We start from the raw sequence: 22,120 nt of genomic DNA on the forward strand, positions 1-22,120 counted from the left end.
CAGTGACTTACTGACACACACACAAACGAGCGACTTGTAAAGCAGTTGTTTTCAGTGTGACGGCACACCAATCAGTGGCTGGCAGTCACACATAGTATCGGCTCAGCTTGCGCGGAACCCTGCTAGTGCAGGTAATTAAAAAAGTAGGCGAGGCGAGGTGAGCCAGTGGAAACATGCCATGACTATTGTTGTGTAAACTATTGTTTGGCTTCCGTATCTGTCATTCCTATTGTGACAGTTAATTGGGCAGCTAATGCTTTGTTCATAAACGTGGGAAAAAACAAACAAGTTGCTTATAAACATGTTGTGCACACAATCCAATCCATGCAGAATATATTTATGGAGAATACACATGGCTAAAATCCTTGTGTTCCTCATGGCAGTGAGCATCCCTGTCTCAGACTGGTTCCCAGTGCAGGTCTTGAGGCGTTACCTCATACATCCTCACTTAAAAAAAAAAAACCAAAAAACTGAAACAATCCCTTAAATGTGATTATATGGATGATGTGTGTCTAGTTGAGTATTGAGTACACGTCTACATGTGCATCTGTAGGTCGGGGAAAAAAACCAAGTTGCGTATTAACACAGTTGTGCACACAATTCAATCCATGCAGATTCTTTTTATAGAGAATACACACAGGCACCAAAAATATTGCAGTTTGGATGCCAAACCAAACCATGGCTTGTGTATTTAACTGTTGGGTTTTTTTATGGCTCGTAGATATCCCTAAAAAAGAAGCTTGTGGTATACTGACCATCTTGTCCTTTGTTGCTTAAATTACAAGAATTATAAGATGGACTGTATCTCTGACAATATAGCAAGGAGTTGGCTTCTCGTGGTTTTACCTGCTTCACATTACCCTCAGGCATTCACAGTGACAGCTAATTATTATGAGGTCAACCGGTTTCCTGAACATAATGGGTTACCATATGACATAGAAACAGCAACTGAAATGCCTGCAGGTAGGGGTCAGAGGATGAGCTAACAGATGTGACATACAGGTACTGGACATGCTGCTTTGATAAACTAGTTTCATAATGGGGCCCTGTTATTTATTATGATTGTTGCAACAAGACAAACCCCACAATTACAGCAATGTGACAGCAAACGAAAGAAGAGAAGGTTATCTCTCATCTTATCTTGGTTACATCCATCAACACATGGCAGATCGTATGCCGCCCATATCTCCGCATGTGGTGTGATCTTGGCCACAAATCATACCTGAGCACGTGTTTGACTCTTTGACCCATACATGTAACACATGATGTTATTATTCTGCCTCTGTCAGGCCTTCGTAAACATACAGGATGTCGTGTTATTTGTATAATGTGTCCTTCAACGGGAGCATACCGATGTGTCCTTGGGTTAGACGCTTGAGTCACAGGAGCCTGTCAATTTTTCATGTGCTGATGCTGTTGAATATTAACCATGTTAAAATACAGTCTTTACCTATAATGTCTCTGTGAGAGTTAATACTTAACTCCTTCTGGTACTTAGAGTCTGCAAATTTCCCATAAATATAGGGCTCGCCAAAGTTTAATAACCAAATGATCTCACAATCTCTCAATGACGTCAAGTGTTGATCTTTCCTGAAGCTCATCCTCCTCTAAATGAGTCAATCTTATGAGCCTTGGTATTTATGGCTCTGGGTGTCTCTATGTCTACAGGGAGAATGTACTCAGCTTGTTCTTGTATCTTGTGTGTATTGGCACTTTCACTGCTGGTATGCCGTATAATGTGATCTCATCCTATCGTACTACTTCTACTGTATGCCTCACCATATACCACACCTGTTTGATTGACAATTAGCCAGAGGGTATGAGAACAATTTTTGTTTAAGCACTTCAGTGATATGATGATGAGGCCATGTACCCTACATGAAATTAGACATAAATAAACCTAATTATTTTCTTTGTCAACAAAACAGCTAGCTGCAGCCTGATGTTAGTGCTGTGTGCACGTGGCACCATTCTCAATGCCCTGGCTAATCTTTTGAAATAATTGAAGAAGCCGGTCCACAAAAGGATAAGATAGCAGCAAGAAAAATATGTTGAAATTGGGGCAGGTATATTTTTCACAATGAGACTGATTTTTTGTTCTATTACCTTAAAAAGGCATACATAAATAAAAAATGTATATATTTTAAATATAGTGGAGGCGAGGAAGCCTGTGAATGGCACTCGACACACTAACAACTAACCTCATACTAATCAAACCACTTATTACTATCAAGTTGGAAACTTAGTTCATGTAATAAATGATAAATGAACCACTACTTATCTAATGGGACACGGGCAGTAGTACAGACAAACAGTATAGTTGAGTTTGACTTGACTGTGCATGGTAATGTTCTGCCTGTTGACTGTTGGAATGTAATGTGACATTTTAGAACATGATTAACTGAACAAGCAAACCTGTTCAGGATGACAATGACATGTTTTCATGCACCCGCATTTCATCTGTGACACAAAGGACGTCAAACCCTGTCATTTATCACTAAGGTGATCATGTAAACTACATGCTGTATGTATGTGTGTGTGCATGTGTGTGCTCCTGTGCAATCGTTAGGCTGATGTATGCATTTCTTTGCTGTACTATTAAATAATGCTTCCTGTTTTTCATACAGTCTACATTGTACATCACCAGGTAAAATGAGCAGGCCCGTCACAAGAAGGCAAGCAAACCAAGCAATTGCTTGGGGCCCTGAGCTGGCCTGGGACCCCAAGAAAACGACTGGTTATGAATAAAATCCAATGACAAACTGTGTGAGTGCCCCTTTAATTTCTGTGATGGTCAATGCAGTAGGTGCAATGACACTCTTATCGGGATCCCCCTCCAGGGGGGCCCCTCTCAGTAGTTGCTGAGAGCAGCTAACCAGCTAGGTTTGTGATCCTTGCAGTTAATGTTAATGTGAGTGTGTGTGTGTGTGTGTGTGTGTGTGTGTGTGTGTGTGTGTGTGTGTGTGTGTGTGTGTGTGTGTGTGTGTGTGTGTGTGTGTGTGTGTGTGTGTGTGTGTGTGTGTGTTTTGAGAGATGAAACCGTAATTCATAATATGCTCCTCCACACTGAACAGTTTGTCGGATGGTCGAATCTGGACATTAAACTTACAAAATGTGCGGCATTCTATGAAAGACGGAGGGGAGGAAATAGATGGTATAGAGCAAAGCTTGATAAACTTCCCAATTTTACAATAATGCAAGCACCTATCCGACTGTATGATCGTCATGAAACCTATCCTTATTTAGGACATAAATTCAACATCGCTGGCGAGTGGGATGAACAGGTCACAGAGTTGTGCCAAGAATATATCCAGCGAATCACACTAATTGACTCTGCCCCCCTCCCTGTACGCATGAAAATCGAGGCTATCATGAATGGCTCTATAACTCCTCCAGGATAGGCCATCTCCTGAACATGCTAAATAATGACGACCCGACAGTTAGGGAGCTGGCACGCGGATCATTGTTCTTACATCTAAAACGGCGCAAGATACCCATCGCTTCCCAAAATGAACCACAGTTTCTCTGATTCAAATTGAAGCAAAATGGAAAACTTGACATCAAGGCTGCCGGATTTGGAGTGTGCTCCGACTGGTTAGATCTCAATGATCTCTGCCATCGCACCGGACTACAACTTTCCTGGCAAGGCCGTGACGGAGCGACAGCCCCCCTGACTGACAACATCATAACGGACTCGCAGATTTCCACTCTTGTGATCCTGAACGACGAGATCTTACCCCAACTTCTACATATCAAACACGCAAGAGCTTCTCTTCTCCAGCGCAGACTAATGCAGAACGTGCAGCGCTGGTCGAGCCTAAAACTGCAAGGGAAGTTAGCAGCACTGCCTTACGCAGATCATTCTGTTTCCCATTCTGTAATGACTAATTTTCCATTCCAGAGGATATTTTAATTTTTATGGTTAAAGCGCGACTGCAATGTCTCCCAACAAAATACAACCTCGCAATATGGTACCCGTCAAAACACAACCCATATTGCATATTCCATCAAAATCAACAGGAGAATGAAACAGTTGCGCACATTCTGAATGGATGTAATCATTACAAAGGACTGTATGTGGCCAGGCATGACCGTTTGGTTGACCTGGTTACAAAAGACCTGGGAAAAATAAATCAAGGACATGACTGTAAGATCTTTAAGCATACTGCTGTTGAAATGAATTGGTTCCATCACAATGTTCATGACAATGACTATTTCAAAAACATAGCAAACACTCCTGACATTGTAATTGTAAATGAAACTCTGAAAAATGTCATCATTATTGAGGTGGGTTGTTGTTTTGATTTGTATATGGACACCTGCACTCTAAGCTACTGAAATACCAGCCACTGCTGAGTCTTATATGTCAACTAGGTTACCAATGTAAACTTATATCTTTAATCTTTGGAAGCTTAGGTCATATCCACAAAAATGTGGTGAGAGGACTGTGGTTGGGTGGGTTACATAAGAAACTAAATTCTGCTCTGTGTCAGTCACCATAGGTAGCATGCGAATCTGGAGACAAAGATGTTTTGTTTACCCTTAAGTGTTTGGTGTAATATTTTAACTTATCATGTTGGTCTTGTAATGGCATGTTGCTTTATTAACCTGAGACTTTGTCAATATTTCTTCCCAAAATGTTTGGATCTTGTTCTCCTTTTTGTAAAATTTGGATCCAAATAAAAGCATTTAAATGTGTGTGTGTGTGTTAGTTTAAGTATGTTGCATTTAGTTATTGTGCACTTTTTTCAATCCTCCAAAGGGGCCTCCAAATGCCTTGAAATGGCACTGAATTAGTTAGCTTTGAAAAACAAGGGTATAAATGTAGAAAATTGATGTGACTGCATTCAAATATTTATTGTTTGGTGTGTTATTGTTGGTATGTTAGCCGTTTGCTGTTAGCTTTTCTAAACAGGTGAAGGTATTGCTCCCGGTAATGTTTGCCTTTCTGTTTACGCTCAGGCGTCTTTTTATCTGTCGATCGTTTGAAGCTGGTGGAGGTAATGCGTTCGCTCCCATTCCCAGTGACGCTGCTTTGGCTGCCTTCATGATGGCCCATCCTTGTGTCGCCTGTGCGGTTCCTCTTGATCCCGAGGACGGCCATGGCCACTGCCCTCCTTGCCTCCGTCTCCATCTCCCTTCACATCAGCCCAGCCATTCTCGGCTTCGGCGTGAGGGAGCTGCGGCGGTGGATGCCCCCCCCAAACAGAAGGGGAGGGGCGGGCTGTCCTCCAAGGTGGACAGTTTGGCGGCCGACATGGAGCAGAAGGAACTAGTGGGGTGCTGGCTGATCTTGGTAGCTTGTGCAACCCTCTCCAGTGCTTCCAAAGCACCTGGACCAAAAAGCTCTCCTGGTTCCACCGGCACAGCCAGAGAACCTTCCTACATGACTCCGACAGGGGCGACTGAGCAAGCCAAACTTGGCGGCGAGTCTGGACAAGGGTGGACATTGTGCGTCCTAACTCTCTCGACATGAAGGCAAACGTCTGTAATGAGGCATCACTTAGACTCTGCAGTGAAGGCTCAACCTGAGCCTGCTGCAGAGAGCCTAGAGACCCCTCTGCTGTTCCCCGGCAGAACTCTCAGCCAGGTGGATATGGCTCGGCTGCTTTTGCACGTGGCCCGGCTGGGCCTGAAGGTGAATTTTCAATAGAGCAGCCTGGACCCATCCCAACGGGTCGTACACCTGGGGATGGTTCTGGACTCTGGCACCTCGGCGTTTGGACGACATCCTCCTCCGCCTTCCCCTCTTCAGGGTTGGCAGAATGGTGCCATTTATTCAGTTCCTACGGCTAACAGCTGCTCGTCTGTGGTGCCTTTGGGCTTGCTGTCTCTGCACCCTCTGCAGATGTGGCTGAACAGTGTCCACTTGGACCCCAAGTAGCACGGGTACCGGAAGGTCAGGGTGTCTCGGCAGTGCCTCCTCTCTCTGTCCATGGGTGTACCGATGGGAGCCATTCCATCCCGCCGGGAGGTGGTCACTACCAACGCTTGCCTCTCGGGGTGGGGCGTGGTGTGGCAGGCCAGGACTGCCCAGGGTTGGTGGCCGGCCCGGCACAACGTGCACATCAACGTGCTGGAGCTCCAAGCTGTGCAGCTGGCACTCACTCACTTTCTGCCTCAACTGGAAGGCAAGCATGTGCTAGTTCGATCGGACAACAGGTCCACCGTTGCCCAGATCAACCACCAGGGGGGCACCCTGTCTGCACAACTGCTCCCGCTATCTCGGAGCCTGTTGACTTGGGCATATCCCTGCCCGCTTTCACGTACGCATCTCAACCAGCCTATCCAGCTCGCACGCTTTGGCTCCCTGTATGAGGAGGGTAGGTCAGAGCTGCTATGCCCGGTCCAGGCACTAGAAGCTTATGTTGCTGCTACTGCCGGTATACGGCGGTCGGAACAGCTGTTTGTGTCATAGTGGCCCTAACAGAAGTTATGCACTTTCCAAACAGCAGCTGTCCCACTGGGTTGTCGATGCCATCATGCAAGCCTATAAGGCCACTGGCCGCCCCCCGCCATCTGGGGTGAGGTGCCACTCCACCAGAAGCGTCTCTACATCATGGCCAGCGCTGCGAGGGGTGCCCTTGGATTTGATCTGTGCTGCGGCATCGTGGACATCGCCTGGCACATTAGCACGGTTTTATCGTGTCGACGTCGCCGCTCCCCATCCATGGATGTGATCCTGCGTCCGAGCTCTGCTGCCTCTGATGAGTGAGGTGGGTGTTGGATTCTTTGTGACCTTGTTGGTATGAGTCATCCAGTGCTTTACGCACCACGTCTGGCGGCCAGTAAGGATGAACTAGAACGAAGGTTACGAATGTAACTACGGTTCTATGAATCCTGGATGACCGCCAGAGCTTCCAGTCACTCAGAATCCCTGTGTTTTCGCGATAAAATTCTGGGAACTGATCCTCTAACGACACCGGAAGTTGTAGCCTTCCCGGTGCCACGTGGAGGGTTACAGGTGACTATGTTTTGGTATTAGGTACTCGAAATGCGCACCGCCTCTGGCGGTCATACAGGACTCATAGAACCGTAGTTACATTCGTAACTTTCGTTCTACTCTGTTTTGTTTCATACTAAATGAATTTGTGAGCAGGAATGCAACATGGCAGGTGACATTATACAACACTTTCACCAAGCGCTTTTCTGATTGCTTTCCTTTTTGCCCTCTCTACTTTCCTAATTCAATTGCTAAAGTAAAATCCACATTTTTGTTTTAATATATACTGTATACTGAATGTGTGTGTGAGTGTGAGTGTGTGTGTGTGTGTGTGTGTGTGTGCTTTGTTTGTAACAAGCACTGGGACCGGTTGTTACATGTTTCTGCGTTATTTGGTTAATGGTTGTTGGTTATGGTTATTTATGTATGACTTTAATATGACTTAAATATTTTCATGTGAGCTCATGTCAGGCTCCTATGTAATTCAAACCCAGCTTATGTATGACTTGTTGTTTGACTTTAACGCAAGCTCGGTGCTATTGTCTTGTATTTTGTATAGTGTATTTGCAAATGGTAATGTCCCCATCTTTCATGCTGTGGAGATGAATCTTATGTATACATTTATTAGTAAATTAAATGACTCAGATAATTAAATCATAATGTCTAGCTTGTCTCTGAAACAACTTTTAATTTTTAATCCTTATTGTACTTGGCAGATGCAATCATACATGTCTTTTCCCTCAGAGGAATCACTTATTTTTTGTGACCATCATTTCCACCTGCTTCAACTCATAGTGTAGTTGTCGTGTCTGATCATCATCAGTGTAGAGCAGAAAGTGCTATTTCAACAAACTAAAGACTGAATTGAAGTGCCTTCATACTTTCACTGACCACGGAGTGAATTATTGTAATACAGAGCACTACAGCAGTAATCTTTACCATATACTGTTAAGGACTAGCCGGTTCCGTGCATTGATTCCAGTAAGAGACAGTAGTTATATAATTTTGTAATGTTTAAACAGAGTCTAGTTCCTGGATGTGTCACATTCTCGATGACTTTGTTTGCTTAGACTATCAGATGGTCCAGATAGTCGACATTGCTTCTTTTACCTGTGTAAAAGAAACAATGCCGATTATCAGGTTTCAAAAATGACAGTTAATTGTGTCTTGCATTATTCATACATCTCAACCACCAGCCCTCAACATAATTGATGATAACTGGATAACTGGCCGATAACTTGATTTACTTCAAGTTGCAGTGTGTAAAATGTGCTGATTTTTGTTCTTTTTTTTTGTTTCTCTGCCTCTGTTTGGTCTTTGTGAACAGAAGCGATGTATCATTATTTTTATGATGCATCCTTCATCTGAAAACAGCCTCTGTAAAGCAACACTGTCAGACCTGAGGGATCCTCCTCCTGCTTGTGTACAGTAGAACGCTGCTGGGTCACATTTTCTGCCCAAGATAATATTGAGCAAACCTGACATGCATTCTGCACTTTTTGTACACAACCAAAGTAAGCTAAAGCTACGTCTGTCACGCAGGTCCAGTATTCATTTTGACAGCACATTTGGATTTAGATACAATCTTGTACATAACATACCATTTAGTTTAAGTCATATTAAGTCATTTAAGTCATCTGAGATGTTTCAGTGACATCAGATAGACTAAACTAGATTTAGACTAAATCAACAATAGATTTAGTATTCCTTAATAGCATACGTGAAGTTCAACTATTTTCATTGAGTTTTTATTCTAGTAGATTCCCTTATTACTTTTTGTGGACTACTTGAGTATTTGCCTCATCTTTGCTACTATTTTCTGAGATTGGATCGTGTTTACAAAAAGCGGCCACCTTCTTGGTCCAGCACAAAATCTCACTATGCCCAGAGCAAACTACTGTCAAATTAAAACACTGATCATAAAAAAAACATTGGGGTTTCAGGAGAAGAACTTGTATTCTTTTGTTCAACATGACCAGGACTTTTAATAAAGTAAGAATTAAGTAGTCCCTGAGTATCGTAACGGCTGGTCGTAGAGCTACATGACAGCGAGCGCCCCCTCAGACTGGAAGAACTTCTGTTATTGAATAGGCTGGTGTTTTCGCTCCTGCTAGTGTTGTCTCTCCTGCTGGTATTTTCTCATTTATCACATTGCATTTTTTTTTTTTGTGCTTTGTTCTCTGCAGTTTTAGTGAATATGCAGCTCGTTTTCTCCTTCTGCATGCATTTTGGATCGTTGTAGTGTGTTTGCCTCTGCCATATAGTTGCCAACAACTATGTGAACCCTTAATGGGACACTGTGTAGTATTTATGAGTTTATATGACCCACAATCCACTTTTGTATACATATTATGTGCTCCTGCATTGTCTAGTCGCTGTATAATAGTTTTTGTTTCATTTTCGTAGTGTTTCAAAAAGTCATGTAAAATAACATGGTCGGTTGCATAGCCACTGTTAGCAGCGAGACGCCATGTTTCTACCAGAGTCTGTAAGGACAAACGCAAGATAACAAATCAAGCGTCTCTTTACTTGTAGCGGAAGTCCCGCCTCCACTCTCTCCGCTTCGTCTGCTACGGCCGCGGTAGCTCGCCCTCTCCCTCGCCTCACGAACCTCATCTGCTGACACGGAGAAAGACAACAAGGACGACATTTGACCAGCTGAGGATACCATAGCGCTCAGGGAAGGGAGGGGGTGAGCAGAGGAGCAGTTCTTTGTTGTAAATTTCAGCGTCTCCTCTAGATGGCACTATAAACTACTTACTTCACCTTTAATAAGGGTCTTAAAAGCAATAATAAATGTGTTCATAAACTTTTTTAAAGGCGCCATCTGTAACAATGCAGCCAAAAACGGTTACTACACTCAAAATCAAAACACTGCGGCGAGTCGTATCGCGGCTACCGCTGTTATTCTCTCTGTGCATGTCAGAAGAAGACCATTAGGTTAGATTAGAAAGTGACTAAAAGACGCATCTCTGTGTCCTCTGAACTGCCACCACAGCCTGTGCCGAGCAGAACCAGCTGCAGGCGCTGACAGAACAGACCTGCCGGTGGTCGGTGCGGCGGGGGTTGTGGCTCCGGGAAGAACCACCACGCGCAGTGGTTCTTCCCGGTGCCACAACTCCCACCGCACCAAAGCGGGTATGGCAGCCACTCCGGGCGGCTTCGGTGCGTCAGTACGGCAGCCTCCCAAACCGAGGGAACAGTTCAAAACACAGAAATCGACAGTCAAGCTATGATGCTAACCTAGTTAGCCAAGCTGAACTTACCTGTCTAGGAGAAGAGCCCATTCTGCATCCGTTTTGAAATTCCTCTCAGCTTTAAACTCTCTCCACCGTTCAAAAGCATGTCCTATATAGACCCTCGCTTTGCTGCAAACTTTATCTTGGCGTTTTTGACATTCGTACCGAGGTCTTTTAGGTTTCCATTCGTTTCATTTCAATTGTAGCTACGTAACTGGCAACCCATGGTTTCTCAGGAAGCTGAGACTCGCAGTAGATGGCGCCTCATGCCAAAACATAATTTCAAAACATAAACAAACTTTGTGGTGCGAAAACAATTTTTTTTTTAATGCAAATATTTTTGTTGCACTATTTTTGTTGGTGAGTTCAGTATGTTATATGAACACTATTCCTGGTCCTCTGTGACATATTAGGAGGATTTTAAGGCCAGTTGCTTTAGATTTATTACATAATGCACCTTCAACACTTATTTTGACTTATTGTTGGTAATAGGGATCTGGTTTTATAAGTGCCTCATTAATGCTTAATGACAGCTTATCACAGGATCTTAAAATAAGTTTCCGAGATGAGGCAGGGCATTTTTTAGTCATGCCACTCTAGCAGTTCCACCCCATGTACCATTTCTATCTGGCTCAGATCAGTCTGTCTCTACCTGTCTTTGTATCAGTCTGTCATCTAAACTATCTCTATGCGGAAATGTATGGTGTTTCTGTCATGTGCCTTTGTACGGGTACGGCCCGCACTAAAGCCTCCTGATAGAAATGTACCAATGTTACAGCAGCACACTGCTCCTCTTTAAAGTAAACAATCGCTAAATGACCATTATCCCAATTATACATCCATACATTATGTTCTGTGGTCAGAGCAAGTTCTAGCTTGTTTATGAAGAAGAAATGGATGTTCATTCAGTGTCTTTGTTTATTTTCCTTGCACCAGTACAATGTCCTGCTACATGTCTCACTGACACAGAGATCGGTCACAGCCCACACCACACACTTATCAGGTACTGTATTCAGTCAAAACACAAGCCTGACCCACAACTTTACCATTCCAAACAGTACCATACTTTACCAATCCAAACCATAAACAAGCAAAAAAAACACACAATAACCCCCAGACTGTTATCAGAGGAAGGTAAAATAAAAAAAGAAAACAGCATGTGTGATTTATGGGGGAGCATCAGTACCAATGACATGAGTGATCTGTATGTATGTGATTGTACCATTGATGCAGAGGCTAACAGTGGAGTTTTTGGTTATGTGCAATGAATTTTTAACAGAAACTCCATGACATTTTCTGAATAAGAACAATGCCAGGCCATTACTCTGCCCAAGTTACAACAGAGTGGCGTTGTAGATCAGAGATGATTGCTCTACGACCATGGTGAGCAAGACGCTGATTTGATAAATGTGGCAAAATTGTCACTTTCAGGGAAGCTCAGGGTCTCTGGGAGTCAACGGAACATTGCGAAACCTGGGCTGATGCATGTTGATCTGAGAAACTGTCTGAAAGACGGAAACACTTTTTTATTGACAACACTGCAGAAATAAACACGATACAGAAGTTTTTCTGTCTCAATCCCATGTGAATTTTGCCAGTGAAGTCTAAAAACAAATAGTAGCCTGTTGTGTGATATTTGCTAGGCAATATAGGCCATTTACATTTGTACATATTATTGTCTAGTGTTGCCATCAACCAATTCCCCTCTTCATATAATGCTGTACTGCAGATGGGCCAATCAAACACACACAGTCTAGTTCTAGCGCATGTCAGGTCCAGTTATTTTCTAACCTCCACTATCACCCATTGCGATCATATTACTTGCTAACTTTAATTTGAATGTGTGAATGTGTGCTGTCCTCTAAAAGTGTGTGTTTTATTACCTGCCTTACGACTTCGTTTTGATTGATTTTGATTGTGAAGTGCTCTGTCCTAATTCAATAAACTTAAAGGTCCCCTATTGTGCAAAATCAACTTTTAGTACTTATATTTGGGACTCAGGGGGCCATACCAGTCCCCAAAATGTGAAAAAACAAGACTCAGTCATGTTTTAGTGGTTCCACTTTGTGTAAGTATAGGCGACAAAACACACGATGTTTACACCTCCCGACCAAATGACGACAGTGCGTACATTTCACCGTGAATGTTGGCACCCCGCCAGGCAGAGTACTTCACAGCTCCACCGTAGCTCCTCCTTGTCCCTGAGAAATACGAGACTGCAGGCGAGGTAGGAAGAGTGGCTTCACAGCAGAGCACAGTGTTTTACACAAACTTCTAGCCTCAGAGGATTTTTGTGTCCAGTGGATATATTTTATTTATGAAAAAAGTGTTCACAAGCTTCACAAGCCCTTTGTTGTTGATGGTGTGTGTAAATTCCTATGCTGGAGGGACACCTTGAACGCACCAGTTACGTGCCTGCGGTTAGCGAGTGACGTGTGGATCATTGATATGAGGAGCACGCGTTTGAAAGCACTGCAGAAAGATGTAGATGTTGTCTTACATTTTTTCTCAACCAAAGGCTGCCTTTCTGTCGTGTTTCCACGTTCTCTCCTCGTGTTGTTGATCCACACACGTCACTTTCAGTCGAAGTTACACTGGTGCGTTCAGGGTCTTTTTCTAGCATGGGAATTTACATACACGCTGCGCCGCGCGGCGCATTAATCGTTTTTCTTCGATTTTAATGTTTTTATGATCGCGAGTAGCCAAAATCGTGGTCACTCACTATGCATTACGGTGAAAGCAGTAACAACAGGTAAACGGACATTACTATGGGATATATGGAGCGGGGGTTGTGACGACGGTGCATGACAATAGGTGATAAGTGGCAACACTCCCCTGGAAGCAGTGGATGTGTGTTTACCTGGGTCTCATTCACATGTAAATGACCAGGCACAAAACCGAGCATTTTGAAAAAGGCTGTTTTGGCAGAGTTATTGAACTGCTATTGTGCTTCATCCTCATGATATTTTGACTAAAGCATGACACACACATGATCATTAGGGCACCAGGACCTAGTTTAACTTGGGTTAATAAGGTATAATATGGGAACTTTAAAGAGATACTTCACTGATTTGAATGTGGCTTTGTATTGCTAGAATAGCAGTAGTATTTTTAGAAAATGTGCTTCCCTCCCTCAGTTTTTCACTGAGTTGTAAAAAAAAATCTGTTTTCCATTTTAAAAAATTGCCCTACTGTGATGCAAAACACGTCATTTGACTCACAGTAGGGCACATTTGGATAAGGGAAAACTGATTTTTTTTACAAGTCAGGGAAAAACTGAGGGAGGGAAGCACATTTTCTAAAAAATACTACTGCTATTCAAATCGGTGAAGTATCCCTTTAATAATAATATGTACTGGATAATATAATACCACATTTTCGTGTTCGATACATATTGGAGGTACTCGGAGGCTCCTCTGAGGTAAAAACTGCAATGAATAAATGTCAGAAACCACATAAAAGCTCCTCAAAACGTGTTATAGATGCAAAGGCATACAGGGAAGGACTTGGTACGCAGGAAAGGGCACGATATTTGGAAAAGTTACGGTTTATTGGTGGTGCAGATACGTACAAGTTGGCTCCCTCGTCTAGGATTAATGACGACCCAGGGAGTCTTCCGTCTATTGCTTATCCTGATATCGTCAAAAACATCTTTATTCAACCTAACCTTAACTGTATGATATCATGAATACCCAAGGTGTAACATTAGCTAAGAGTTTTTCATTTCAAGGACCTACAGTTTGATATGCATTAGTCCACTGACCACAGTCTATATTTCTATACACTATACACTATATGAATTATATTATTATCATCACACTAGAAAATTAGTTAAACACTTTTACAACCACGGGACTCACTGGTGACACCGGTGTATTTCAAATTACCATAACTCCTCACTTCTTCGTACAATTTTATACATTCGATCTGCCCCTGAAAGTATATAAATATATCTATTATTATGGTGCTATAAGGGTTAAGTTAAAGTGATAGTTCGGAATTTTGGACATAAGACCTATTTTCCAACTCAGCCGGTGTGATGGAGACATCTGGAAACGTTTTCAAGAAATTTCATTCAGTTCATCTGGTTGCCGAGTCCTTTAAGGGTAGTCTATAAAACTCAAAATGTTTTTTCAAATGATCGATTGGTACGGCCAATAACTCATCATTTCCTTTCATTCGGATCTGCTTGAGTGTGCTTTGTTTACCTGCAGAGTACATCTAAAATGGTGACTTCCGGTTTGATGACACTGTGATGAAGCGCTGTTAAAACCCTCTATTGGTTTGCTACAGTCATTTTACACCTTTAAAACTGTGAAGCTGTTAACAGCCAGTTTGTGCTGATGCATTTCATAAACAGCTAAAATGCTGTTGCTGATTTTAGTATGTGCATAGTGTAGCATGTAAAACATATAGGATTTTTCTCTGTTCGATAACCAACCAAGTGATTTTTAACCAGTATTGACCAGATCAATACTGATATTGAGTATCATATTGCCTCTGCCCCAATATGTACAACCCAGATAGTAAGTAATTTTCATATGGGGGTAACTGTCTTCAAACTCTGAAAGTTAAGGACAGTTTGGAGTTCATTCCATTTAAAGCATTTAAATTCCTCAAACCAGTTCTGCCAACATCAGTACACATGCTGGTTGTACATGGTTCAATAGTCACTGAATCTTGTAATGTAGAAACATGATTTGAGTGAGAATAGAAACGATTGTTTGGAGGACAACCCCTTCTTGTAATATACAGAACAGTTTGAGAACTGCCATTTATAACATAAGCAGTCATTATGATAAACAGAGTTTAAAAGTGGTTGTGTCGTGTCGTAGTATGACAATATAAGATGTCCCCATAATAAAGGTAAATGGTTTGTATTTCTATAGTGCTGTTCTAGTCTTGATGACCAATCAAGGCTCCTTTACACTACAGTTTTTGCCATTCACCCATTCACATCCATTTACTCACACTTGAAAATGGCAGTCATCTTTCATACCCTTTCACACGGTGCCAGCTAATCTGTCTGGAACAAAGGGTTAAGTGTCTTGCCCAAGGACACACAGGCAAGAGTAAATCCTCTTACAGATGATAAAGAAGTAGATTTCAACATTGAAAATGTTTTTCCTAATGTCTGGAAATGTTTAATTGTTTGTGATTTCCTGATTGAAAAAAAAAAATATATTTTTTTTTTACAGCATGACATACCTCAACCAAGCAATAGAGAAGATACAGAGACGCAAAAGGTGCTCTATCACAGGCATTAATCAATGACTCTTCCTGGAAAATTGTGCTTACGATCATGTAAAAAAAAAAAAAGAAGATTGCAGTGAATAAACACTGTACAAGAGTAGGGAGGAGCCTCCGTGTATATGGACAAGGTAAATAAAAGAGAGGGACCTGAGTCTCCACAGCTATTTGAAGACTCACTGGAAAGTCAAGGTACACATCAAAGGTAAGCCATTGATCACATGAGCTGGATTCAGCTACTCAAACATCTGCTCGCCTTTTTTGATCGTTTAACATTTGTGTATGAATCTGGTGAGTAACTTTTTGACTGTTACTTTAGATGAGTGTCCTTGTAGCAGCTTTGTTTGCTGCATGCACCCTGATATCAAGTGTCTATTGTGCCGACAGTTCAGTTGGTAGGTATTTAGATTTTTTTTTTTGATCGATTTATCTCAGATTTACACTCTCCAGCCATTCATATGGAAATCGTTTGTTTCTCCTCTTTCAGCGTGGTGTTATCATCTGCCAACCTGTGGTGAGTAATCTTCTCTTCTTTGTTTGCCCGTAAATGTCCACAATGTGAGGTAAATGTCTCCTCTTCATTGTCACTGCTCCTCAGAGTCTTTTCTGTGTTCACAGATGATACCAAGTGGCCAGAAATTGCAACTAAATATTGCAATGGAAGCAGACAGTCACCCGTCGACATTGTGTCCTCAGCTGCCAAAGGAGATGCTAAACTCACCGAATTCTCCTTCACTAAATTTGACGACAAGTCTGCTTTGGAGAAATTCGAGAACACTGGAAAGACAGGTGTGTCTGTGTGTATTTGTGTATAATCTTTTCTGCCTTCTGGACAGGACGGTATAACATAAAAGGAGGAAGACCATGGGTGGAATCACACCCGGGTCACTGATACCACCGATACCTCTTTTTTCAGTACTAATACAATTGCTTAAATTTGAGTACTTACTGATACTGAGTACTTATTACAGAAACATTTAAAAAAAATGATTTTTGAAAACAAAAATACATCAGGAAAATTCCTTTATTTTTACTGTAAACATTTGGGTTTGTCATCAAAAGATGAGAATAAGGCACAGTATTTTAGCTTTTATACCCAGCTCTTTAAATCAAGATAAGTTTAACAATTTAGAAGATTGTTGTTTGTTTGTTGAGCGTTGTTTGTAATGGAACACCAGAGGAGCAAATAACAAAAATAGAAAGTTGAATTTGATTTAAATTAACAATACATAATATGTGCATGCTGTTGGTTCTTTTTATCAAATGACTTGTGTTGAGGAGCTACTTTTCTCCTCCTCCACTTGTCAGGTAGAGTCCACTCTACTTTTGTCAGCATCGCTTATCTTTTTATATTGCCGCTCACCTCCTCAGCCCACTTGAAGACTCGTATAGTTGTATCAGGTGCGGAGGTATCAGAATGGTTTTATAAACACAAATATGACTACATGAGGACAGTAAGAGATTCTGATACCCGATACTGGTGTTGTTGCATTCATAGTGTTTATACTCGGACTTAATTGGTCACAGCACCTATTAAATCAATGACTTTTATATCTACTCCCTATTTTTGAACCTGGTCCAGTCAAGGTTGGTTTCAGAAGTGGCGTGAAGATTTCTGGAGGAGGTCTGTCCGAGTCCTATGACAGCCTGCAGTTCCACCTGCACTGGGGAAACGGCTCCTCCATTCCTGGCTCTGAGCACACTGTGGATGGAAAGCGTTACCCCATGGAGGTAAACACAGTTTTCTTCAATGCCGATGTATACAGAGTGGAATTAGAGAGCAATACGTTCATATTCACATACTTTTCTTGATGTCCACAGTTGCACATTGTAAACATCAAGTCATCCCATAATGGAAATCTAACTGCGGCAGTTGCAGACTCTACGGGACTTGCTGCTCTTGGTTTCTTTATTGAGGTGAGATGCATCCCATTTCTGTGCAAATGTAGTTGTGTCCAATTTATAGGTATTTAACGTTAGCTATCAACGAGAGTTAGTGGTCTATGTTGATGTACATATATTCTACATCTATGAAATGTAGCATCCAATGATCACTTCTGATGTACTGATATTAAAGTGTGTATATGTAAAGCCTTACTGTTTTTGAGACACACAATGACATTAGTATAACCTTTTTTTTTTTTTCTTGACAAAGTTAGGGGTGCAATCATTCAAAGTGCCAATGCTGATTAACTTATATATCTGGTAAATTGTACATGCTTTCTTTATGAAGTGTAAGTGCTCTCTGGAGTAGAATGAGGTAAAGTTTATCAGAAGGATGTGGATGTAATGCTGTAGCTCTGGAATAATGTCCACTCTGGCTGTTTACATACTTGTGACAAGGATGTAACGATGAGATATGTTCAGTCTGTCAGGTTCTGTGATTTTTTTTGGCATGAGCTGTATGGATTCAAAGTGCACAGTGAACTCTTAAAGCTTCAAACCAGCATTGGTATACATTTTCTGGAGCGTTGCCATCCAACATGGGTCATGTAATGTCCAGAGGTCTATTGAGCATTATGGTGTGCTTTCTTTCAGGTAATGTCAGGTGATGCCACTGGCAAACCTGATAGCTGGAAGTCTTTGAGTTCTTACCTGAGCAGAATCACAAACGAAGGTAAGGAAATGTTTTACAAATGTGATTTGTTTTCTGGAATTACATGTCAGCTGCAGTCTCTTCAGAGGTTTGTTTCTGTACTCAGGTGACTCTGTTCAACTTGAATCTGGGATTTCACTGGATGATCTCCTGGAAGGAGTGAATCGCACAAAGTATTATCGCTACTTGGGCTCCTTAACCACCCCCAAATGCAATGAGGCCGTGGTCTGGACTGTGTTCAAGGAGCCAATCAAAGTCACCAGTGATGTGGTGAGTTTTATCCTGGGCGCCTTTAAAAACCCTGTGACCAGTACATGTGCTCCATCATTGTCTTACACAACTAACTCATTCAATATCCTGTCTCCAGATTGATCTCTTCAGCACAACAGTACATGTCACCAACAGCTCATCGCCCTTTATGTTGAATGTCTACAGAAAGCTCCAGCCAGCACAACCAGTCACAACACAGGCTACCGATTCTTCTTCTACAACCTACTTGTCTATGGGGCTGTTGGCTCTGAGCCTAATGCTGGGGAGATGTTACTAACTACTGTTGCTGGTGAACCTGTCTACCCTATATGATTTTTGTCTGAACTTAGCCTTGTCAATGATTTATGATTTCATGATTAGTAGTGCCCTAAATTTATGAGACAATATGCACGTCATCAGTCTTTTTACAGCCACGGATAATTGAGCCTTAAAAACATAGGAACTTCCCGTTGAGCAATACCATTTGAACACAGAATTTATGATGGGATTTTTTATTCTGAACATTTATATGCATGTAATGGTAAAAACCACAGCTACTTGCTTTGAAAACGAAGCCGGTAAAACAGAAATAGGTTGCCAGGTAGTTTGAAGATCCTACATGAACCCAATGACAAATAAAAATAATAACTCTTTCAGTTTCAATAGGTTTCTTGCACAGTCGTGCTCGAACCCTAATAAAATGACACACCCTTTCTACCAAAGTGAACCTACTGCTACAACTGCTTCAATCTAGGAACCAGTAGTTGCCAAAACAAATTTGCTCTCCCACATTGTGTACACAGTACACTTTATGTGCTGAAAATTATCTCACTATCTGTTTTATTTTTATCAACATTAAACCTATTCGCTCAATTTGTGTGAGTCAGCACCAGGCAGAGATTGGGGTGGGTCGAGACCACGCTCAGCATCTGTCTTCAAACTCCCAATATGGGACTTAATACCATGTATTTCTAAAGTACAGTTCCTTTAAGTGCATCATCATCACAGATTCATGGTAATGCTATGCTGAAATATTTATAATTTTGTAAAGATTTTTTTTTTTTAAGTTTTGAAAAAAAATGTACGCAGCTCAGCTGCGATTTGCCCATAGTTTGTGTTTATTTTGACCAGATGAGGTTATATTCAGGTTCCTGAGTAAGGGATGAACACAGTTTACTGAGTAGCTAAAATTAATTACATTAATCAGAGTTTGTTAAAACATCTGAGATGATTCAAATATCAAAAGTTGACAATTTGATTACCAATAGTTGGTGCATAATATGATACTTTTGATATCTTTCTTTCTAAAATGTCTCATTTTGTAACCAGATTTGTATTGTGTTGCCCTCATTGATGTAGACACTGTGAGCAGATGAAATGTGGTCACAACAATAAGCACTTGTTATGAAAGCTTTGCTGCCTATCTCATTTCGTGAAATGCTGCAGTCACACAGAACAGACATACTTACTTTTACTTTTCAAGCACTTGTCTGGCAGATCCAGACTGAGATATGAGCAACCATCAGCCCCAGCTATGTTAAAGCATGTAACAGAACTGTCACCTCTTGTAGGCATTTTTGAAACTTGGAATGAAACTGAAGCTCTTTTGTTGCACTCGGACTGGATTTGAGCGAGACAAAAGAAAGGCGGCCATTGTGGTTTCATCAGTTAAGTTGTCATAATATTAGATTACATAAAAGTGTGTTGTAAATGTCACATTTCTTGTGTTGTATTTCAAAGATCAGCCTTGAAAATATGCTTAAGTTGTTCCATGTTGTGCTTACAATTTTCAGTAGCCAGTTGCAGCTCATCTATTAGCTACTTGAAAACTTTTTTAAACAAGGAACAAGGAAGTTTTGCTGTAACCACAAACTTACTTAAATAACATCGGTATTCTTTGACCTGGAGACTTATGGCTCACCGTGGATCTTAAATTACAACATCTTTGTCAGAGTAAGGCCTGAGTGAGAGCAAATTCATTCATCAGCCAAGGAACAATAGACAGTACTCGATCTAGCTAAATGGCACATCCTTTGAGATCTTCCGCTCTGTTATGACACCTGTCATGGCCCGAAAGGAATGGTTGCACCTGACATAGATAGAAATCTGTGACCCACAGCTGAAACTGGCAATAACAACCATGTGATGCACTGTACTGTAAAAGTGGGTCATTATTGTGTGTAAGCGCCTAACAAAGGTGTGGTCTCTTACATATTTTCATCTCAGCCTGAGATGAAGATCCAGGATGTGAGCTGGTCTTGCTCTACAGAAGAGTATTAGGGAGGAATTCTGACTAAAAAGTCAGACTTCTGACATGTGACCTCAATACTCTCTAAATATTCAATATGCTGGAGATCGGTCTTCATTAAACACATACAAAGTTTTGTTATTCATCTATGTCTGTAAAAATATGAATACATGGAATACAACCAAAGACATAGTCGATAAAATATTGCTTTTGGTGTAATGTAGTGTCTGAGTATGAAATAGTATTAGGGCCACATGTAAAAAAAGAAAAATGTTGAAAAAAAGTGTTTCATAAACACCAATCCTTTCGTGAAAACCAGTGTTAGTTATAATTAAAGCTTAAAATAAGCTATAGCATCTTATTACGGCAAAGTAAGAGATTTTCACTTAAATAGAGATTTTCTCATGCAGAATTTGCTTGCCAAGATGAATATCCTTTTTAAACAAGAACAATTTCCCAGAAACAAGGCTTATTTAGCTTTCTTGAAAAGCAAGTTTCGCAATGTAGTGATCCAATGTCCCAGGGGTTAAAGTTCCTCTGCAGGTAATATTCAACACAATACGCCTGAATAGAACAGATTACACACACAAACACACACATTTCCGTGCACCATTCTTACTGAGGACACTCATAGACAATGCATTCACTATTGCTCCTTTACCTAACCATAACCATCACAACTTAATGTGTGACCCTAACCCTAAATCTAACCAAAACCCAATTCCAACCCTAACCCTAAAACTACATCTTAACCCCCAAAATGCTCTTTAATGTTGCAAGGAACAAAAAAAGTGTACTCAATGGTTTATATGATATGTGGCCAGCTGTGGAACAAGTCTCCTGAGAGGCATTATGAGTTATTTACAGATTATGAAGTGTGGATTCTACGCTTTCCAACACATGGAAATCTGAAGTATTTGAAGAAAATTTGGACTTTTGAATGCAGACACTCCTCAAACTGGTTGAGGGAGAATATTAGCCTCAAAGATTTACACCTACCAAGGGAAACCAAGTATATAGTCCAACCCCCTCCTGGTCTAGCTGTCAGTGACGTCTGTTAGCCTGTTCTGTTAGGACAGAAACTATTGTAGAATTTGAACAATGGTTAGCAGGTCTAGGGACCCTGAGGGTTATATGAAGAATTATAAATATCCATTTCATCATAATGAAAAACAAGAAAGGTAATGTACTTTATGTATGTAATGTACGGTTAATAGGATCAAAGACAGATACATATTTCTAATATCATATAAAATACATTTAAGTGGCTCTGTGGTGTAGTGTGGATGGATCAGTCTGTTACTGATTGAGCTCCTTCGCAGATGATGTCCTAACTCTCAGTTAAATCATTAGCATCACAATCAATACTTTATTACCAAAGCTGTGTCATTCACCCATTATTCAAGAACATCAGGTTGGTTTGTTATTCATATTAATAGCAGATGATCACATGCTCCTGTTACAGCTTATAATACGATCATCTGATCAAACACAAGTTTAGATGTGCGTAACATTTGCATTTTAAAACGACAATACTAAGCTAGCTAATAACAATGTAAGCAACAAAACATTTTAAAAACGCACAGTGGATTATT

The 22,120-nt window shown here is 41.2% G+C and overlaps 1 protein-coding gene across 1 annotated transcript; it reads left to right on the forward strand.

Moving 5' to 3' along the window:
- Positions 1 to 6,559: 6,559 nt before the first annotated feature.
- On the forward strand, positions 6,560 to 18,575 carry LOC310938827 (carbonic anhydrase 1-like; the record flags this gene model as incomplete). The annotated part of the gene is made up of 8 exons (XM_083903450.1): positions 6,560 to 6,711; positions 9,942 to 10,108; positions 16,051 to 16,221; positions 17,015 to 17,163; positions 17,254 to 17,349; positions 17,971 to 18,049; positions 18,135 to 18,298; positions 18,396 to 18,575. The coding sequence occupies 8 exons, from the start codon at positions 6,560 to 6,562 to the stop codon at positions 18,573 to 18,575; spliced, it is 1,158 nt and encodes a 385-aa protein (XP_083759576.1).
- Positions 18,576 to 22,120: the final 3,545 nt, after the last annotated feature.

Source organism: Microchirus variegatus, assembly GCF_963457635.1.
Source record: "Microchirus variegatus genome assembly, chromosome: 17".
Taxonomy (NCBI): domain Eukaryota; kingdom Metazoa; phylum Chordata; class Actinopteri; order Pleuronectiformes; family Soleidae; genus Microchirus; species Microchirus variegatus.